Source organism: Arvicola amphibius, chromosome 6 (assembly GCF_903992535.2).
Source record: "Arvicola amphibius chromosome 6, mArvAmp1.2, whole genome shotgun sequence".
Classification (NCBI taxonomy): Eukaryota; Metazoa; Chordata; class Mammalia; order Rodentia; family Cricetidae; genus Arvicola; species Arvicola amphibius.
Window position 1 is genome coordinate 16,457,081 of NC_052052.2, and position 18,841 is coordinate 16,475,921.

General features: G+C 51.0%; 1 protein-coding gene across 1 annotated transcript in view; it reads right to left on the minus strand.

Annotated features, from left to right (window-relative positions):
- Positions 1-5,517: 5,517 nt before the first annotated feature.
- Positions 5,518-18,841, minus strand: part of Asap3 (ArfGAP with SH3 domain, ankyrin repeat and PH domain 3) — a 40,559-nt gene continuing 27,235 nt past the window's right edge. Inside the window, exons 6-25 of the mRNA XM_038334722.1 lie at positions 17,164-17,275; positions 16,861-16,946; positions 16,170-16,245; positions 15,937-16,023; positions 15,656-15,765; positions 13,544-13,613; positions 13,236-13,323; positions 12,106-12,154; positions 11,810-12,000; positions 11,591-11,724; positions 11,276-11,370; positions 10,898-11,075; positions 9,708-9,793; positions 9,450-9,565; positions 8,863-8,930; positions 8,670-8,780; positions 8,365-8,560; positions 7,126-7,351; positions 6,345-6,435; positions 5,518-6,107 (exon numbers count right to left, since the gene is read on the minus strand). Coding sequence (XP_038190650.1) covers positions 6,033-6,107; positions 6,345-6,435; positions 7,126-7,351; positions 8,365-8,560; positions 8,670-8,780; positions 8,863-8,930; positions 9,450-9,565; positions 9,708-9,793; positions 10,898-11,075; positions 11,276-11,370; positions 11,591-11,724; positions 11,810-12,000; positions 12,106-12,154; positions 13,236-13,323; positions 13,544-13,613; positions 15,656-15,765; positions 15,937-16,023; positions 16,170-16,245; positions 16,861-16,946; positions 17,164-17,275 — 2,245 coding nt within the window. The 3' untranslated portion in view covers positions 5,518-6,032. The remainder of the gene's footprint in view (positions 6,108-6,344; positions 6,436-7,125; positions 7,352-8,364; positions 8,561-8,669; positions 8,781-8,862; positions 8,931-9,449; positions 9,566-9,707; positions 9,794-10,897; positions 11,076-11,275; positions 11,371-11,590; positions 11,725-11,809; positions 12,001-12,105; positions 12,155-13,235; positions 13,324-13,543; positions 13,614-15,655; positions 15,766-15,936; positions 16,024-16,169; positions 16,246-16,860; positions 16,947-17,163; positions 17,276-18,841) is intronic.

Consider the following 18,841-nt stretch of genomic DNA (forward strand, 5'->3'; position numbering starts at 1 on the left):
CAAGGACTGCCGGGGCAAAGATTGCACGAGCTAGGCGGGTCGCACCTTTGGGGGAAGGACCAGGCTGGGAGAAGAAGCTCTTCCCTTCCGACCCTCGTAGGGGTGTCCCGAGCTGCAGGGACATTTGGGCATGAGGCTTCGTCTGGGGTGTGAGTGCAGCTGCGGGAAGTTCTGAGCTCCCGGATCTTAGCATCTCCTAGAAAAACTTAGGTCCGTGGCTATGCCCAAGCCGAGAGAAGTTGGTACATTCATTGCATCCTTGGTGTAGATCCTGAAGTCCGCCCTGCCCTAACTTGGGCTCCTTCGTGTACCCAAGGCCTGTGGTGTGCTTCCGTCTCCAGCTTTTTCTCGGGAGGTATGCTTGGAGCCGTTTGCCTGCCGGCCGGCCGGCCAGCCACAATATACTTTAATGTGTTTCTAACAAACTCTGAAGTACTGGGGTGCAGCCATGTTCAGAGAAGCTAAGCTTTGGGTGATTCTTACGGCAGTGTGCAAGGGGTGGGCTTGGAAGAAATTTTGGGTGGACGGAATAAGTGTGCCTCCCACCCTCTCCGGTGGAAAGGTCTTACAAGAGTCCTCTGCAGACCTAGAAAATGACTTTTCTGCCAGAGTCTCTGATCTGGATGGAGAGCAGAAGAGGGCCCACAGTGTGTGAGGGTCGGGGAAACTGAAATCTCCCAACTTTCTGAGATAACCTCAGAGAACCAGGTCTGGACCAGAGGTAGTCTATTGTGAACACCTGTCTCCCAACTGCTGTTGTGTGATGACGATCAAGAATTTTTTTTTTGCTTTGTTTTTTTTCCCCCCAACAAACTTGTCCAATCAACTAGCAAGAAAGACCTCAATGCAGCAGGCTAGGCAAAATAAGGATTAAAAAGGAGGAGCGCTTTCGCCACAGCTGTGTGGGGTAAAAGCGGAAGAGGGCCCTTGAAAGGCCCAGCTGGGTGCCATCCCCTCTCAAGAAGTGAAATCTATTGCAGTAAGGGGCAGGGTGGGGGTCTGTTGGGAGAAAGAGGGGATCTTTGCCAGTGAGGAGGGGACACGTGTTTATTCTATTTACTGAGCACCTACTGTGTTCCAGGTGCTTCTGGCATCCAGATGGGGGAGCAAGAAAGCCAGCCCTCCGGAGAACTCAATGTGCAAACAAAGCTTAGGGATGGGAGGGTTCCTGGCATGTCAGCCCTGGAGGAACTGAGAAGTCAGCGGCGGCAGCATGGGGATGTGGAGAAGGAAGGTGGGGGAAGGAGGGGGTGGGTAGCATCTAGTTGCCAAAGCCAGGTTTTTCTTGATTGGAGCTCCTGGGAGGCTTCTTAGCCAATACAAGTATGAAGGACCCTAATAAACATGTCCAACCTTACTATGCAAATGGATCTCAGGGGGTGGGATCATTGATATTCTCCCAGAGTGGAGCCAGCATTGCTGGTACCTATTATACCCCCTCTGCCCACCTGGGAGCGAACCTGCATGCAATCATGCCACACAGCTGCTACTTGGCATATCTCCCTTTGAGGTTTGGGGGCAGGTAGGGAATTGATACCCCAAGAGGGGCCCAGCATTGATGATTTTTTACTCTCAGAGGGACAGATTGAAGGTATTTCCTAACTCACTATGCTCTTGCTTCGGCCTCCAGATGCTGGAATTACAGATGTGTGCCTCTGTGCCAACATCTGATGTAGGTGTGTCTTCTATCTACCTGATGATTTCATTGGTTAATTAATAAAGAAGTGGCTTGGCCTGATAGGTCAGAACATAGGTGGGTGGAGTAGACAGAACAGGATGCTGGGAATGAGGCAGACTAGAATCTTCCTGGTAAGCCACCCCTCGTGGTACTACACACTTTACTAAATATGGGTTAATAAGAATGTGAGAGTTAGCCAGTAAGAGGCTGAAGCTAATGGGCCAAGCAGTGTTTAAATGAATACAGTTTGTGTGTTGTTATTTCGGGGCATAAGCTAGCCAGGTGGCTGGGAGCCAGGCGGGATGAAAAGCAGGCCTGTCCACAGCTCCTTGCTACAGAATGGCTCCCACGTAGATAACTGGATCCACAGAAAGCCTGAGAAAGCTTGGGAAAGACTAGAGTAAAGCATGTTTTCTTGGTAGCAGCAATTTCTTGGGTCTGCTCTGCTTGCTAGAGGCTAGCAAGTGCTCTCATCTAAGAGAGGCTTCCTGGCTCAGCTTTAGCTGCAAAACCCTGCAGCTCTTTTAAGAGGTCCTGCCACAAAACACTTAAACGGTGTTGATGAAAAGCTGAACGTGTGCTTTTCGGTTTTCAGCAGTAGCCAAAAAAAAAAAAAAAAAACTGCGCCGTTTTAAAATGCTGGCTTTCTGGGCCGTCCTGCCAGGGCAAACTCTGACTCTTTCAGGCAGGCGGTCCGACTGACTGTGGTCTGTGAGCAGAATGCTGCAGCTTGCTTGCTGGCAAGTACCTTGAAATGCCATAGAGTTGTGGCAATAAAAATGGCTACAGTCGGTACCTCAGCCATGAGGCTGGAAAGCTAAGGAATGGGCTGGATCCAGTCGTCAAAGCCACAGCTTTAACCCTCTCCTTAAAGATTCATGTAGTCAGAAAAAAAGAGATACAGTAGAGAGAGATTCAAAAACAAAGAAAACCTCTAAATGATTTACAGTGTGTTAAGAATATATGCAGGCTAAAAGTTCTTAAAGTAAAAAACAAAACAAAACAAAAAAAAACAAAGAGAGTAGTTAGGTGTAGTGGTACACACCTTTGATCCCAACATTTGGGAGGCAGAGGTAGATTGACCTCTGTGACTTAAAGGAGTGGCAGGACACACCTTTAATCCCAGTGCCTGGGATTAAATCCCTATGAGTTCAAGGTATTGTAGCACACACCTTTAATCCCAGCACTGGGGAGGCAGAGACAGATGGATCTCTGTGAGTTCAAGGACAGCCTGGTCTACAGAGTTATTCCAGGACAAAGATATACAGGGAACCTGTCTCAAAAAATAAAAGTAAAAATAAATGAAATAGAGGTTAAAATAAAGCTGCACAAAGATGGAAAATACACAGAGAATCTTGATACTGTATGCTATTATGTTCTCTTGGAATTGTTTGAATGCTGAGGAAGGAGCAACAGCTGCTAAAAGATATTTGTTTATAAATGCTGCTAAACTATTCCAGAATACATATTTTGAAAATACCTTGACTTCAAAATTTGGATCTAAGAACATGATGCTTTGGAAGTTTCTTTTGTTTTCACAGAGGATGAGACCCTATGGATTGCTTCTATCCCAATATGGTATGATAGACCACGCCCTCCTGAAAGGTTGCTGTGAACACCCTCAAAGAATTACTTTACTCAACTGCCGACTGAGAGGAACCTAGGAGACAGGGCTTTTCATGACAATGAGACATGTCTGCTCCTGGCAGCACCAATCTACTTCAAGAGGAAGATGGACATCGAAGAGGCTCCTTATGGAGTTTGATAGCCATATGGGCAAGAAACTGCTCTTGCCTGGACTGTTCCATAAACTGGACACAGAGAACCCTCAGAGAGGACTGCTGAACTTGCCTAAAGGTGAGATGATCTTTTGGGGTTCCTGATTTATGAAAGAGTCTGTGAGACATTCTGCAGGACACAGCAGATACTGATTGAACTGCCTTTGAAATTTCCTGCTTCATGGAAATGTCTGCTGGAAACTATGGGCCTGTAGGCCGAAGATGGATGCCCCAACGGTACAGAGGAACTTTGGGTGACTGTCCAGTCAGCGAGATGTCTCTGTGATTTCTAGAGTTTTGTAAGTTGCTTACTTCTCATTTACTTAGGTAATATTATATCCTTCTGGAGTCTTTGATAGAGTTGAAGAATAGATAGTTATAGTTGTTTTCCTTTGTTATGATAAAAGATAAAAGATAAAAGCCCTTAGGTGGTTGGAGTAGACAGAACAGAATGCTGGGAAGAAGGGAAGTTAGGCAGATGCAATGAAACTCCAACCCAAGATGGACGTAGGCTAAAATCTTCCCGGTAAGCCACCCCTCGTAGTGTTACACACATTACTAAATATGGGTTAATAAGAATGTGAGAGTTAGCCAGTAAGAGGCTGAAGCTAACGGGCCAAGCAATGTTTAAATGAATACAGTTTGTGTGTTGTTATTTCGGGGCATAAGCTAGCCAGGCGGCTGGGAGCCGGGTGGGATGAAAAGCAGGCCTGCCCGCAGCTCCTCACTACAAAGTACGGGGGTGCACTACCCGCCTGACTTTTTGCGTGAGTTCTGGGGATCTGAACTCACGTCCTCGTGCTTGTGTGGCAAGCGGATTCTCCACAACTTTGTCCTTGTCCTCCTTTTGGTGACCTCCTGTTTCACTTCTCTACCCTCGATATGCTCCCCACAAACTAACTTGGCCAACTCATCATCTCGAGGCAATCAAGGAACCACGGGAAGAGTCCAAACATGAGAGCCTCACACTCCAGCCCAGTGTGCTTTCCTGCACACCAGGGGTTCTCACACTTAGTGCTGACATTTTGGATTGGCTAATTTATTGCATGAGGCTATGGTTTGAGTGTGTTTCCTTACAGGCCAGAGGCTTGTGATTCCTGCCTGATGTTGATGGAGGAGAGTTATCTGTCTATGTTTCTTTCATTGGTTAATTAATAAAGAAAACTGCCTTGGCCCTTTAAGAACAGAAAATTAGGTAGGTGGAGTAGACAGAACAGAATTGTGGGAACAAGGAAGTAGAGTTGGGGAGACGCTTCAGGCAGTCGCCATAGTGAGTCTCCATGCTGCTCCTCTCCGAGATGGACGCAGGTTAAGATCTCTCCTGGTAAGCCACACCTCGTGGTGCTACCCAGATTACTAAATATGGGTTAAAGCAAGATATGAGAAATAGCCAATAAGAGGCTACAAACTATGGGCCAGGCAGTGTTTTAAAAGAATACTGTTTCCGTGTAATTATTTCGGGTGTAAAGCTAGCCGGCGGCCGGGTGGTGGGACTCAGCCCCGCCGTTCTCACTACATGATGTGGCAATGTTGAATGAAGAATGAGTCTTTAAGGGGTGGAGCCTAGTGGGAGGTAACTAGTGGGGGGGGGGTTGAGGCCTGTCTCTCAGTAGTTTTGACAAAAGTGAGTTGCTATAAAGCAAATTGAGACCACTACACATAGTGTTTGCTTTCCACCTCTCTGCGATGTTGTGACAGTCAGGTGGCCTTTTACCGACTGTTCATGACATGCCGTTTGGACTTTCTAAGCACCAGAATCCTAAGCCAAATAAAACCTTTTGCTGTAGAAAGTGCCCAGCCTCCAGCTTTCTATTAAACAGCAGCACAAACAGACAAAAGAGAGTGTGCTGGAGGATGTTATCCCTGACCTTGGGGATGCACCCTCCAAATGTTTGCCATACCAAATGTGTCCTGGGACAAAACTCCCTGCTTATACTGTGACCATTCCTCTTTACCAGCCCTGTCCCTCACCAGGGCCAGGGAAAGAACCCCAAGTCCCAAGAGTCCTTCATTTCCCTATTGCTCTTTAGAACCCATAAATGAACCAGCAGGACCCGTCCCTCCCCCGAGAATCCTTTATTAGAGATGAATAAAAGAATAGCTCTGAGATGGACAAAAGCCGACTCTGGGGGCTCAGAAGCAATCTTCCTTCTTTAGGATCTGCTCATTCCAAGTCAGTTCTTGAGACCAGCTCTCCAGCAAGGGACCATACCTGTGGGATGCTTGTCTTATTCATGTGGCATCCATAGTACCTAGCAAAGGTCTGGACATAGAGCTGGAATCATTACGGAAAATACTAGACCACAAGACAGTGCCCGGATGTGAAAGATAGCAAGTGGATCATCCTTGTAGGGAGAAACGGTCCTGGTCCGGTAAGGACTGAGTGGCTGTATAACTGAATCCAGCCTAGGCATCCTCATCCTCAGATCTAACTTCAGGACTGCCTGGCCCAGGACATCAGCCCCAACACAGAAGGGCCAGTGTCCTTGGCAAGGGCACGGTCCAGTTCTGTGGACTCAAGTCCCAGCTTTGAATGTTGGGGTCCAGTGTGGGCCATGCAGAGGGGTCACAAGGAGCTAGTCGTGCAAAAGCTGCAGAGAACTTGCCGCGAGAGCCCCAGTCTTTGAGCCATCTCCTTCCACGAGGACGACCTGGGAAAAGAAGGATGAAGCAGACACTGTTAAAGCTCCTTTTGCGTCTCCTCTGGGAAATAGCTCTAGGTGGGCTTCACTCAGATTCATGCAGTCCTGGGCTAAAGCAGGGAGGTGGCACCAGCTTAACAGTGGCCATCTAGGTCCATTGTGTTACCACCATGGAGGGAGGACTCCCTCCCCTCTGTGCCTGCTCTTGGGAACCTACGCTTCAAACCACACACCCAGCGCTCCTACCGGAATGTTCCTTCTAGACAGAGGATGCCGGGCAGAGGGACTGTCTTCCAGAATCCGACCTCCACGTCTGTAGGATCGAGTGCTCTCCGAGCTGGAAGGCAGGGATGGCCAATGTCACCCAGCTGCCCAGAGCCCCTCAGAGGGACCAGGTAGACAAAAAAGGCTGAGGTGGTGGGAAAGGGAACCTAGAGTCCACCACAGGCCCTGGAGGTCTGGAACTGGCCTCTCTGCAGAGGGCTCTGAGGATGCTCCCAAGTCTACTTCTCCCCAGACTCAAGTCTAGACAAAAAGGGTTTGCAGAGAAGCGAGGTAGTTGGATTGACAGGTGAAGATTTCATGAGGGCTTAAGAAGGGTCTCTGCAGGTGGGGCTAAGCTTTTCCTCCTCCCACCAACTTCAGCAGCCCAAGCCCGGGCTCCTCCTTGGCTCTCCTGGCTAAACTTAAAAGCAGGTGGTAGATCCCAGCACTCAGGAGGCAGAGCAGGTGGAGCTCTGTGAGTTCAAGGCCAGCCTGGTCTAAAGAGCGAGTTCCAGAACAGCCAAGGCTGTTACACAGAGAAACCCTGTCTTAGAAAAAAAGAAAACCAAAGCAAACCAAACCAAAAAGCAGGTGGTAGGAAGAGGAAGAGGTAAGGCTCCACCCAGGTGCAGCCTACACCTTGGGTCCTAGAGTGAGACTGTGACCCAGACTGCAGACAGGTACTGTTCAAAGGCGGAGAAGCCAACGCATGCTCAGAGAGGTCAGGAGGCATAATGAGCGGCACAGCTAGCCCCATACCAACCTGAACTTGACGGGGAGGTACAGCTCAGGAGGGGTGGGCGCAGATGCTGACCCAGGCCGGGAGGTGCCTGGTGTCTCATGGAGGCCTTCTTCAGGGCTAGGCGGGGCTTGGCTCAACCCCCCAGGTTCCACAGAGCCGGTAAGGCTGGATAAGGAAGACGCTGGGCTGCTTGGGTTCTCTGGGGCCTCAGGAGACTCTGACCTCAGACTGGGGGTGTCAGAGCGATCTAGAACCACAAAGTGACGTTTGTTTTTTAATTGCTCCTCTGTGATAAGAACATAGAAATGGGGGGCTGGAGAGATGGCTCAGCGGTTAAGAGCACTGGCTGCTCTTCCAGAGGACCTCGCAGGCATCCATGCAAATAAGTCAGTCATATACATAAATCTTTTAAAAAAGAAATGCTTTCCTCTTCGCTCAGTGTCAAAGCCGACTTTGGCTTTTTGGCTCCATCATGGTTGGTTGTCTCGCAGCTCCCCAGCCCTGAGCCACCCAGAACTCTCATTTAGTAGGGTCCACCCGCTCTCCTCAGCCCGGGCATTCCTGCCTAGCCCCCAAGTTCAGGTTAGGCATAACTCCTTCAGGGAGCCCTCCTAAGCCACTGCCTGCTCCAGCAGGATCCATCCTCCCCATTATCTCTCTCCTGGCCTCCCGCAGCAAGCTCCATTCATGCAACACACAAGTCCAAGAGCACAGCCAGGCTCCGCTCAGTGCTGGGAGAGCACTCTGCAGAGGACCAAACCTGGGTCTCCTGGGATTAGCACTTTATAGTGTGTGGAGCCTCAGGTCATGACTGACTGCTTCCGAGGCTCTATCCCTTCTCTAGGCTCGCACAGGGCATGCTCCACCAACGCGTGTCTTTTCGGTTAACTGAAGCACTGAAGAATCCAAGCAAGCCCAACCTGGGCTGGAATCGCACTACAGAAGCTTCACAAATGGTGGCAGCTTAAGCATGTCACTTAACATCTCTCCCTTTACCTGAAGGAGAGGATGGCCTAAGGGAACCTGGATGGCGGGATGGGCTTGCTGCCTTTTGCTCTGTTGTTTTCAGACAGGTCTCTTGGAGCCTAAACTGGCCTTGAACTCCTGATCTTCCTGCTCCCATCTCCTCAGAGCTGGGATTATAGGCATGCGCTACCACACTTAGCTCTGGCATGCAGCATGCATGCCCAGCACAGTACCCCACGCAGCAGTCTCTCAATAAACAGCTTGTTCGCAATACTTCTGGGCAGACAACCATACCTCCATTGGAATGTCCGGCTCGCCCTGGGTGTATGGTCCTAGAAGAGTTTTTGATGGGCAGGGGTGGGGGACTGTCCTCGCTCTGGCTCTGAGAGGTGGCTGGTCCCGGGCCAGCAATGGTTTCATACGTCTTGTTGCTGAGGTCCAGCCTCCCGCTGCCCCAGCAGGCCTGGGCCGGGGGCTTCACAGGACGGTGCTGTGGGGACACGGCCTTCTTGGTTTCCACAGCTCAGCTTGCCCCTGCCCAAAGCAGGCCCAGTGAGGCTCTCATCCGGTGCCACCCAGAGCGGAAGGGCTGGGCCTACCTTTTCTTCCTCCTCCTCCTCCTCACTATCAAAGCCATGTCCCATGGAATGTCCCCATGGGTAGTCCACGTGGAGATGGAAGGCGAGGGTCCCTGCTTGTGCCTGCTCCAGCTGCCAAAAGCGAAGGCTCACATGTCAGAGGGCCAGCGGGGATAGGGAAGGCTTAGAGGGCGGTCTCTGCCCTCAGACTCACCAGTTCTTCGCATCCCTTGTGCTGTTTCTTCCTGGCTATGTCCAGAGCTGTTTCTCCAGCATCATTTACTGTGAAGGGGAAATACAGGGACCATGGTCAGAATCAAAGCAGCTTTGAGGTCTGTATGGGCCTTGGAATAGGACTGTCTGGGTATGAAAAAACTGGCTCTCTGAATTCACGGCTGTGCGGCCTTAGGTGACCTACTTGACCTCTCTGGATCTTAACTGTCTCATCCATAAAATGAATATGATACTTGAAACTATCTGACCAGGCTGTGAGGATTCACTGATTAACAGCATGGCTCACGTGTCATGGGACCAGACACATGTTGTATAGTAAGCAGGGAACCGTTCCATCACTGTACCCAGATTCAGATAGGATTTCGTTTGCTCCATCCACACCTTTTGGGGGGCTCACTAGCTCTGTGACACTCCCATTTGGACAGGAGAGGAAACTGAGGCTTTAGAAACAAATGACAGCCCCGCCCCCGAGGCCACAGAGGAGCACAGAAGCAAGTCAGGAGTAGGAATGTGCCTGCTGCCAGGGCTCAGGTCTATGAAGGAGTCTGGGGGGGCCTCGGGCCGCACCTGCCCCCACGGGAGCTCTCCCTTTCAGCAGCAGCTTGAGACAGTCCAGTTGGCCGTGGAGCGCCGCGCAGTGCAGGGCGGTGTTTCCATCCGTGGCCTTGGCATCCAAGTGGCCACTAGAAGGAGGGCATAGCAGGGGAGGTTTGGGGAGGGAAACAAGCAGGTAAGGGGGGGAGGGGTCAGAGTCCCAGGGAAAGATAGAGGGACAAGGAGGGAGTTGGGGAACAGGAAGGCTGCTGATGGCAGACGGGCTCTCACCCATTCTGGATGAGGAAGTCCACTAGGGGCAGGGAAGCCTGGCTGGCGACTCTGATGGCCAAGTGCAGGGCGAGCTCTCCGGGTGCCTGCACACATACACATACATGCCTGAGTTTCCCCTGTCACCTGCCCTCAGCCTGGTGCTGCCCCTGAACCTCTGATTATGAAGGGGTCAGAAACCCCAAGAGACGAGACCACATGGACAGATCCTCACATTAGGGAAGCCTGAGAAAGCCCAGGCAGTCAGTGGTTCCTCCTCGGCCCAAGGAGAAGGTGTTCCCAAATCCTCATGGGGCTGGGGTTCTGCTTTTCTCCTACTTCCTCTCTGAGGTCTCTTTGGGAGGTCTCCTGCTACTCTAGGGTGCCCATGCTGCCCACCTCACCCAGGTCCTACTTCCCACCTCACTCGAGAGCTATACCCTTACTGTCCACTAGGTGGCCTGTGACGATTTCAGACACATAGTTCAGAAACATCCTGCTCCACCTCCTCCCGTGCTGTGGGCTAACTCAGGGCCTCACAGGTTAGGTTCACTGTGCTCCATCACAGAGCTACACCCCCAGCCGGAGACATCCAGTTGTTTAGTTTTTTAAAAGACTGCCTACATCCCCCCCCCTCCCAGTTTCACGGGCATGAATGTTTTGCCTGTATATCTGTGTACCACATACATACAGTGCCCATGGAGACCAGAAGGGGGCACTGGAGTTACAGACACTTGTGAGCCTCCATGTGAATACTGAGAATCGAACCCGGATCTTCTGGAAGAGCAGCCAGTACTCTTGAACTATCTCTCCAGTCTCAGTTTTTAAATGTCCAATCAGTCACAGTCACTCCTGCTGACGGGATCATTCTGAAATCTGTCCTCTCTCATGAATGGATCTCCAAAATGCAGGGGCTTTCACACTCTAATCAGACCTGCCCGTTTCCACTTCCAAGGCGATTGTTAACCCACGTTAGGGATGAGGAAATAGGACTCAGAGAAGCTAAGTAACTGCCCTGGGTCGAAGAACTAAGAAAAGATACAGCAGGGATTCCGACCTAGGTCTGCTTGGCTGGAGCTATTATTCTCTTTCCCACTTAATGCGTGAGATCTGAGCAGATGGTAGAAGACTGTGACATCTGGTTGTAGAGGGCGGCTGAGGGGCATGTGAGTGCAGGTGAGTTAAAAGTGGCCCTGGGAGGAGGCTCTCACCTGCCCGTCAGGCCCTGGCAGCAGCTGTCCGAAGTCTTGCCCATTGGCAAAGGCCTCCAGTATAGACAGGAGGTCCCTGCTGCAGATGGCTGTCCTTAGTCTCTGGGGATCAGGTGTGGACTGGCGTGCAAACCTGTGTTCCACATACTTGGACACAATGTAGTTCCTGCGGCTGCTCCTACCCAGACAACAGACAACCCCAGGTCCTCAGAAGCTTGTCCACATAGTAACTTCTGGAACCACCCTCCAGGAGAATCTAGTATCCTGGTGACTTCCAGGTCAGAGGGCACCCTTCTTTCCAACCTTCTGACCCCAGACCTCTCTCAGACCCTGGGAACTGGGGAGCTAGCAAACCCCACCTTCTGAGACCGGCCTTACATGTCACTCTCAGCAGAGGGTTTAGGGCTGCCGAGCGAGGGCAGACGGGCCTCCATGATTTCATTGAAGTGGGAGTTTCCAATGTTCAAGGCCAGCTGGAGGCACAGCACAGGGTATCAAGTCAGCAGGTTCTAGGACAGAGTCCCTGACAAGGTCCAGTCTCCGAAGTCCAGCCCCTTCCCATAGTTCCCAGGTGCCGCCCCTACCAACCCCACTCTGGTTACTTCAGATTCATTCCCAGTTAGCCAAGCTCCAGTCTCCCGAGCCCCGCCCCACACCCCTAGCATTCTCTCTGACCCCTGACCCTGCTCTCACCAGCAGCTCTGAGGGGCCCAGGAGGTCCAAGGTGAGGGACTGTATGCGAGAAAAGCGCACGCCCAGCTCGCGGTGGACACCGGAGCACTGGATGCAGGTGAGCACACCCAGGTTGGTGCTGAGCCACGTGGGGTCTGCAGGGGAGCGAGGAGCGCAGCTAAAGCCTTCAGCCCAGAGCCCCTTCTCCATACCTCCCACCAAACCTTCCCCACCACTGACCTGAAGCCCCACAGTCGCAACAATGGTCGTTCCCCGGCCTGCTTTTCACCTCAGCGACCAGCATCTTGGTGAGGTCCTGGGGCTCGGAATCCAGTCTGGCACTACCCCAAGACCCCTGGCCGCCACTGGGCTCCCCATTAAAGGCGCTACTCAGTGCTTCATCCTTGCTGTTCTGCAGCACCGACACCCACCTGTGCAGATGGAATAGGTGTATTGGGGACAGGAGACCGCGTCGGGACTGAGCTCCCTACCCCATGTGTTGCCCCCACCACTGCTGGTCCAGAGCCGGCACTCACGCCTCACACTCCAGCTCGTCCTCTGCGTGGAAGTGGTATGTACGGTTATCTGTGGGGGAGAGAAAAAGCCATCGAGGCCACCGATCCTGCAGGCCTTCCCCAGGACAAACACCTGTGTGCCCCTGAGAGCAGGCCGGAAGTGCCACCACCTCCAGAAGTCATCTCTGAAGTAGGACCCCAGCAAGGCTCTCTGCATGAGGCCGTGGATCCCGGGTCAGTGCTCAGCACACCCCTTAGGCCCTGCTCAAGCACAACACGGCCCTTACCTCCAGCCGCCACCCCATTCTAGTTCCTTTACTTCCTACTTCTCTTCACCTAGCCCCACTGGATCCCAAGCTGGTTTGTCTATGGCTTTAACTATACAGCACCCTGCTTCCAGACCCCCACGGTCCCAACTATGGGGAACAAGATCCAGACCTAGAAGAGGCAGTTCCAGGCCTTGCCTCTCACTTCTATGTGAAGTCCCTTGTAAGACTGATGGGAGGAGTCTGTATTCTGCCCCATGCTTACCACCCTGTTAACCCTCATCTTAAAGCCCCGCCTTCCTCATAAACACCACAATCTGTGTCTCTCAAGGCTAACTGCAAATGCTCTCCTCCCACAGCCCTAGATTCCCTACAGCAGGTCGGGGCTTCTGAGGGTCTCTATGTGTGCCTCTCCTCTGGACAACCAGTCTCCCATCTTAGAGCCTTGGGTCCGAATCCTTCTAAGAGGGTTCCCTGAAGACAAGAGCCTTAAAAAAAAAAAACCGAGGCAGGGTCTCATGTAGCCCAGGCTAGCCTAAACTCCCCATGTAGCTGAGGATTCCCTTAGACTTCTGATCCTCCGTGTTGGAATTGCAGGTGTGCACCACCATGCCTAGTTTTATGTGATTCTCAGCACGGAAGTCAGAGCTCCGTGCATGCTAGTCAGTGTCAACTACATTCCTGGCCTGAAAGGTCAGCTCTTTCCCAGCATGTGTTTTCATGTTCAGAGGGATGGGAGGTGAAACCCCGTAAAGTCTCAGGCCCTTGGAATCCTGAGTCTGCAGTGGTAGCCTTTGGCTACTTAGTGGGACTGAATACAGAGCCCTGGCTGCAGCCTCTCAGGGGGAAGCACTGGGCAGTGTGGGGTTGGCTCAGACTACTCACGGGTCACCAGGTCGAAGCACGTTTTCTCCTCAGGGTTTGGCCTCACTTGGCACGTCAGCAGGGTCAGCTTTACTGGGGGCCGGTTGATCTGAGGGGATTTGAGAGTGGAGGACACATATGTTACCCCCTGGGCCTCTGAGTCCTTTGTCTCCTTGTCTATTGAATAATCCAGAAAGCCCTGTTCCTCCAGGGGAGGGGTAAGGATTCTAAGTAGGCTCTTTGGATACCGTCCTTCCTCCTAGCAGGGATCTCTAACACTGGATCTCAGAGCTTGGCATCTGTCTGCTCAGAACCCCCAGAGGCCTCACCATGCTGTGTGAGATGGTCAGACAGCCATACTTGACTCCACACTTCCTCTTCTGCCAGACTCTTCGAATCCTAAAGCACAGAAGGACAGAGAACCAGTGACCAGTGGCTCTCATCTCATTCCCCTGCACTCCGTTCCCATCACAGTGCTTCACCGTTTCTGGCCCTCGGGATGCTTCCAGCATGAGGGGAAAGCCTCAAGCTTCGGAATTCCTATTCTAGAGGGTCAATGTGACCCTGGTACCGTGAGAACTTCTGGCCTGATGGAGGAAACACAGCTCACCACCTTACTTACTTCGTGTGTGAGCATGCCAGAGCCCACACATGGGGGGCAGAGGATAGCCCGAGGGAGTCAGGGTGGTGGTCTGAACGAGAACAGTCCACATAGGTTCATGTCTGAATACCTGGCCCCCAGCTGGTAGAACTGTTTGGGAAGGACTGGGAGGTGTCACTGAGGGGTAAACCCATGCCAGCCCTGTATGCTCTTCTTCTGCCTTGTGCGTGGCGGTGAGATCTGATGCTACTGCCATGCTCCCTGCCACAATGGTGATGGACTCTCCCTCTGGAACCACAAACCCTATGAACTCTTTCTTCCTTAAGTTGCTGTGGTCATGGCGTCTCTTCGCAGCAACAGAAAAGTAACTAAGATGGTCAGTTCTCTTTCTACCGTGTGGGTCCCAGGGCTTGCGCTTAGGTGGTCAAGCATGACAGTAAACACCCTTACCCTCTAAGCCAGTGACTCCCAACCTTCCCAATGCTGTGACCCGTTAACACTTCTTCATGTTGTGGTGACCCCAACCATAAAATTATTTTGATTGTTATTTCATAACTGTAATTTTTGCTACTACTATGAATCATAATACAAATATGTTTTTTGATAGTCTTAGGTGACCCCTGCGAAAGGGTCATTCGACCCCAAAAAGCAGCAGTTCTCAACCTGTGGGTTGCGACTCTTTGGGGGTTGAATGGCCCTTTTACAGGGGTGATCTAGGACTACCTGCACACCAGATATTTATATTACGTATGACAATTCATAACAGTAGCAAAGTTACAGTTATGGAGTAGCAAGGGAAATAATTTTATGGTTGGGTTGTCACAATCTGAGGAACCATGTTAAAGAAAAGCACAATTAGAAAGGCTGAGATCCACTGTCCAAAGGGGTCGTGACCCACAGGTTGAGAACCACTGCTCCAAGCCATCTTACTGGTCTTTCTAAATTTTTACTTTCTAAAATGAAAAGTTAACACAGGAACCAAGGCATAATCAATGTCTGTCTGTCTTTCTTTCCTTTCTTTCTTTCTCTCTCTCTCTATCTCTCTCCCTTCTTTCTTTCCTTCTTTCCTTCCTTCCTTCCTTCCTTTAGATTTATTTAATATATATATATATATATATATATATATATATATATATACAGTGTTCTGCCTGCACACCAGAAGAGGGCACCAGATCTCATTACAGAGAGGTGTGAACCATCATGTGGTTGCTGGGAATTGAACTCAGGACCTCCGGAAGAGCAGTCAGTGCTCTTAACCTCTGAGCCACCTCTGCAGCCCTGATGTTTTCATTTCTAGGCATATTTCTAGGTATATACAGTACATTGTATAGAGAGAGGGCAAGAATGAAGGCATATTAAGTGTTTGGTAAGTTTTTTCTTTTCTTTTCTTTGGGTTCTTTTTTTTGACAGGGTTCTCTGTGTAGCTTTGGAGCCTGTCCTGAAACTAGCTCCTGTAGACCAGGCTGACCTCAAACTCACTGAGATCCACCTGCCTCTGACTCCCGCGTGCTCAGATTAAAGGTGTGTGCTGCCACCACCGCCTGGCTTAAGGGCTCGGTAAATAAATCTTAACTGCTGCTAGATATCCCGGCCTCAGTTTCCCAAATGCTGGGATTAAAAGCATGGGCCATGGATGGCCCTGTTGCTGCAACTGTTGAAGAACAACCTTTAGTGACCTCTAGCGAAGAGCCGCATGTCCGGTTGTCCTTTGATAATCGTATACCGTCAGACTGTGCAAATGGTCCACAGGGACACAACAGTTGCTGGAGCATCTTCTCTAACCGTCATGTCCGACCTGTGTGTCTTTGGGGAAGTTGCCTGAGCTCTCTGAGACACTCACCCATCGCTTTTCTTGTACAGGAAGCCCACCTTCTCGGTCCCGAACTGCTTGTTGCCTTGGTGCTGGTGGATGCTGTAGCCGCCCCCTGAGTTCTTCCGGTTTGGGTGCTCCTGCACCTCAGACATGCAAAGGAGACTTCAGGATGTCTGGGAGGGAAGAGCCCCGTGCTGCACTGCTCCTCGGGGGACACTTGGGGGCTTCTCTCCCTCCTTCCCTCCCTCTGTATGCCAGGGTGGGGAGGATGGGTCAGGCATCTCTTTTAGAATGATTCAGGGCCTGACCTCTCTGCTCTCCAGATGCAGCATCCCTCGGAGGGAATCGCGGAGCTGGGTCAGCTTGTGCAGTTCCTCCTCCTGAGCTTGCCGAAGCTATGGGCAGAGGACAGGACCCATGGCCAGTGAGGGGATGTTGCAGGGTAGAGCCTGACGTAGCACACCGGGGCAGCTCTCCACATTTACAGCTTCCCCAAAGGACACAGGGTTGAACACACAACTGAGGGACAGGCTAGACTTACCACATGGACTGAGGCTGCCAGCTTGTCAATGAAGGGGGACAGGCTCTGAGCTGCTTTCCAGCCATCTTGGAAGAAGCTAAGAAAGGCCAGAGGCCAAACAAGGGGACCAGGGAGGGATGGAAACGTAGATGAGGCCAGAAGGTGAAGGTCCCCATAGGGCACCCCTGGGCGTGCAGCCTGAGGTGAGAGCATGCATGCCAGGAGAGACTCTCTGGGTTCAGATCTCTGACTAGCCTTGGCAACTTAGTAAGTGGGCCTCAGTTTCCTCGTCTATAAAATATGGCTAAATAGCTGGGCAGTGGTGGGGCACACCTTTAATCCCAGCACTTGGAAGTCAGAAGCAGGCAGATCTCTGAGTTCGAGGCCAGTCTGGCCTACAGAACTAGTTCCAGACAGCCAAGACTACACAGAGAAACCCTGTATTGAAAATATATATATATATATATATATATATATATATATCCATATATATGAATAAATGCTTAAATGCTGTATCTGCTCCCTGCTCCAGGGGTGTTGGGGAACTGGGGGATCACTATGCTCAATCCTTAGTGTCTGAACCACTGTGAATGCTTTATACAGCAGCATCTATGTGATGGAAGTGTTGCTCATGAGGTCCAGGCATACAGAGATCTGGAGGGTCTCAAGTCCCAGAGGAGTGCATTAAAGGTTGAGGCGGGGAGATACTTACTTGTGCTGGGCGTGGAAGAACTTGATGAGGCTCTGAAGGAAGTCTGGACCTTGCTTCACCTGACTCTCTCTAGCTTTGACAAGGTACTGGTAGAAGACAGGATAGAAGTGTGATGTAAGCCAGATCCTGGTGAAAGGGGATTTGTTCCCCACCCAGGGGCTAATCCTCTTAGCCTCCACTGAACCTTGGTTACATCCTACAGCCCAGCTGGCCAGCCCTAGGGCCTGTGACTGAAGCCTTGAGGGTCTGAAAGAAGCAAACAGGAAACACACCTAACCCATCCTCACTGGGGTCACAACTCACCTCACACATGTGCAGCTGGAAGACCCGCCGCTCTCGCTGTGTGTCCTGGGACAGCTCCCCATGGCTTCCCCCTGTGACCCTGGCTCGATCCCTCTCCTTCTCCAGCTTGGCCCTAGGTCATAAGGAAACATTTGAACAAGCGTCACCAACCGTTATCCCATCCACCATCCCTGCTATGGGCCCACGAGCATGGGAACAAAGCCCTTCCCTGTGCCATCTGTGTGCCAGGACGGGCAACAACAGAGGGTGGGGTAAGTCTGGGGAGTCCAGGGGGTCACGGAGGAGAAAGACACAAATCAAAGCTGAGACAGGGGAGTAAAAGAGAGACCTTGCCACGATAACTTAGAAAGAGATGTCTATGTTGGACTAGAAGCCTGACACCCCACCTAGGTAATGGGCATCAAACCCATGTCCTCTGCAGGAGGAACAAGTGCTCTTAACCACTGAGCCATCTCTCCAGCCCAGCACCAGGTATGTTAAATACACTGTAAAACTGTGCCATTTTACAGATGAGGAAACAGACCTGTGTGTGTGTATGTACGTATGTATGTATGTATGTATGTATGTATCAGTCTGGTAAACATGGTCCTAGGGTGGCACAGGACTTGGCATGCCAGCAGCCCAAGGTAGAGACAGTGTCTTCTTTCCATGGGCTCCAGAGGGATTCAGATGGGCCTTCCTAATGCCTGAACTGGCTTGCATGTGGGTTGAACCATGTAGTATCTTACAGTTTACTAACATCTGGCAACACCTGGAACCCCCATGGAAAGGAACGCATAGTCACCACGATATTCCACTCAAATACGGTCCCAGTCAGGGCCACATCAACAGTGCATAACTAACCCTAGGCAGCCCCTGTCTTGTCAACGGAATAGTATTTCCTTTAAGCAAATGTTTGTTTTGTTTTGTTTTGTTTGAACTAGGGTCTCACTGTGCAGCCCTGGCTGTCCTGGAACTCATTATGTAGACCAGGTTGGCTTCAAGCTCATAGAGATCGGCCTCTCTCTGCCTCTCAAGTGCTGGGATCAAAGCTGCATGCCACCACACCTTTGAAATCTTACCAAAAAAAATTTATTAAAAAGTTAGTAAAGACAGAGTTGCTTGGGAAAGGTCTGTAGGGAAAGGTGATTCTGTCCACTTTGGTAGACGTGGCTCTCAAGGCTAAGGGGGGAAGAGTCACGTGGTTCCCTCAGCAACTCATACAGATAAGGCTAGCCTGGGTCTCCACTGCCCATTTTTGGACCTCTAACGGGAGCAGATGACCACACCCCATCCCAGGCAGGATGAGGTCCTGTGCTCACAGCTGTAAGAGGAGGAAGAATGACCTTTCAGTCTGGACCTGGACAGGTGTGCATGGCTCTAGGGGATGGAGGGGCAATAAATGCTCCAGCAACTGCTTTTTTAAATCCGTCCCACAGTGGTCATTACGCACGGGAGCAAATATTAGCTCGCAGGATGCTTCCTCCATGACAGGGAAGATTAAATACTCATTGCAGAATGTACATGTTGACACACCCTGCTCTAGTTAACTATTGCTGTCTGGAAACATGTACTAATACAAAAAATGGGTCATAATTTTGGCTGCTTCTTCTTCTTATTCTTCTTTTCTTCTTCTTCTTCTTCTTCTTCTTCTTCTTCTTCTTCTTCTTCTTCTTCTTCTTCTTCTTCTTCTTCTTCT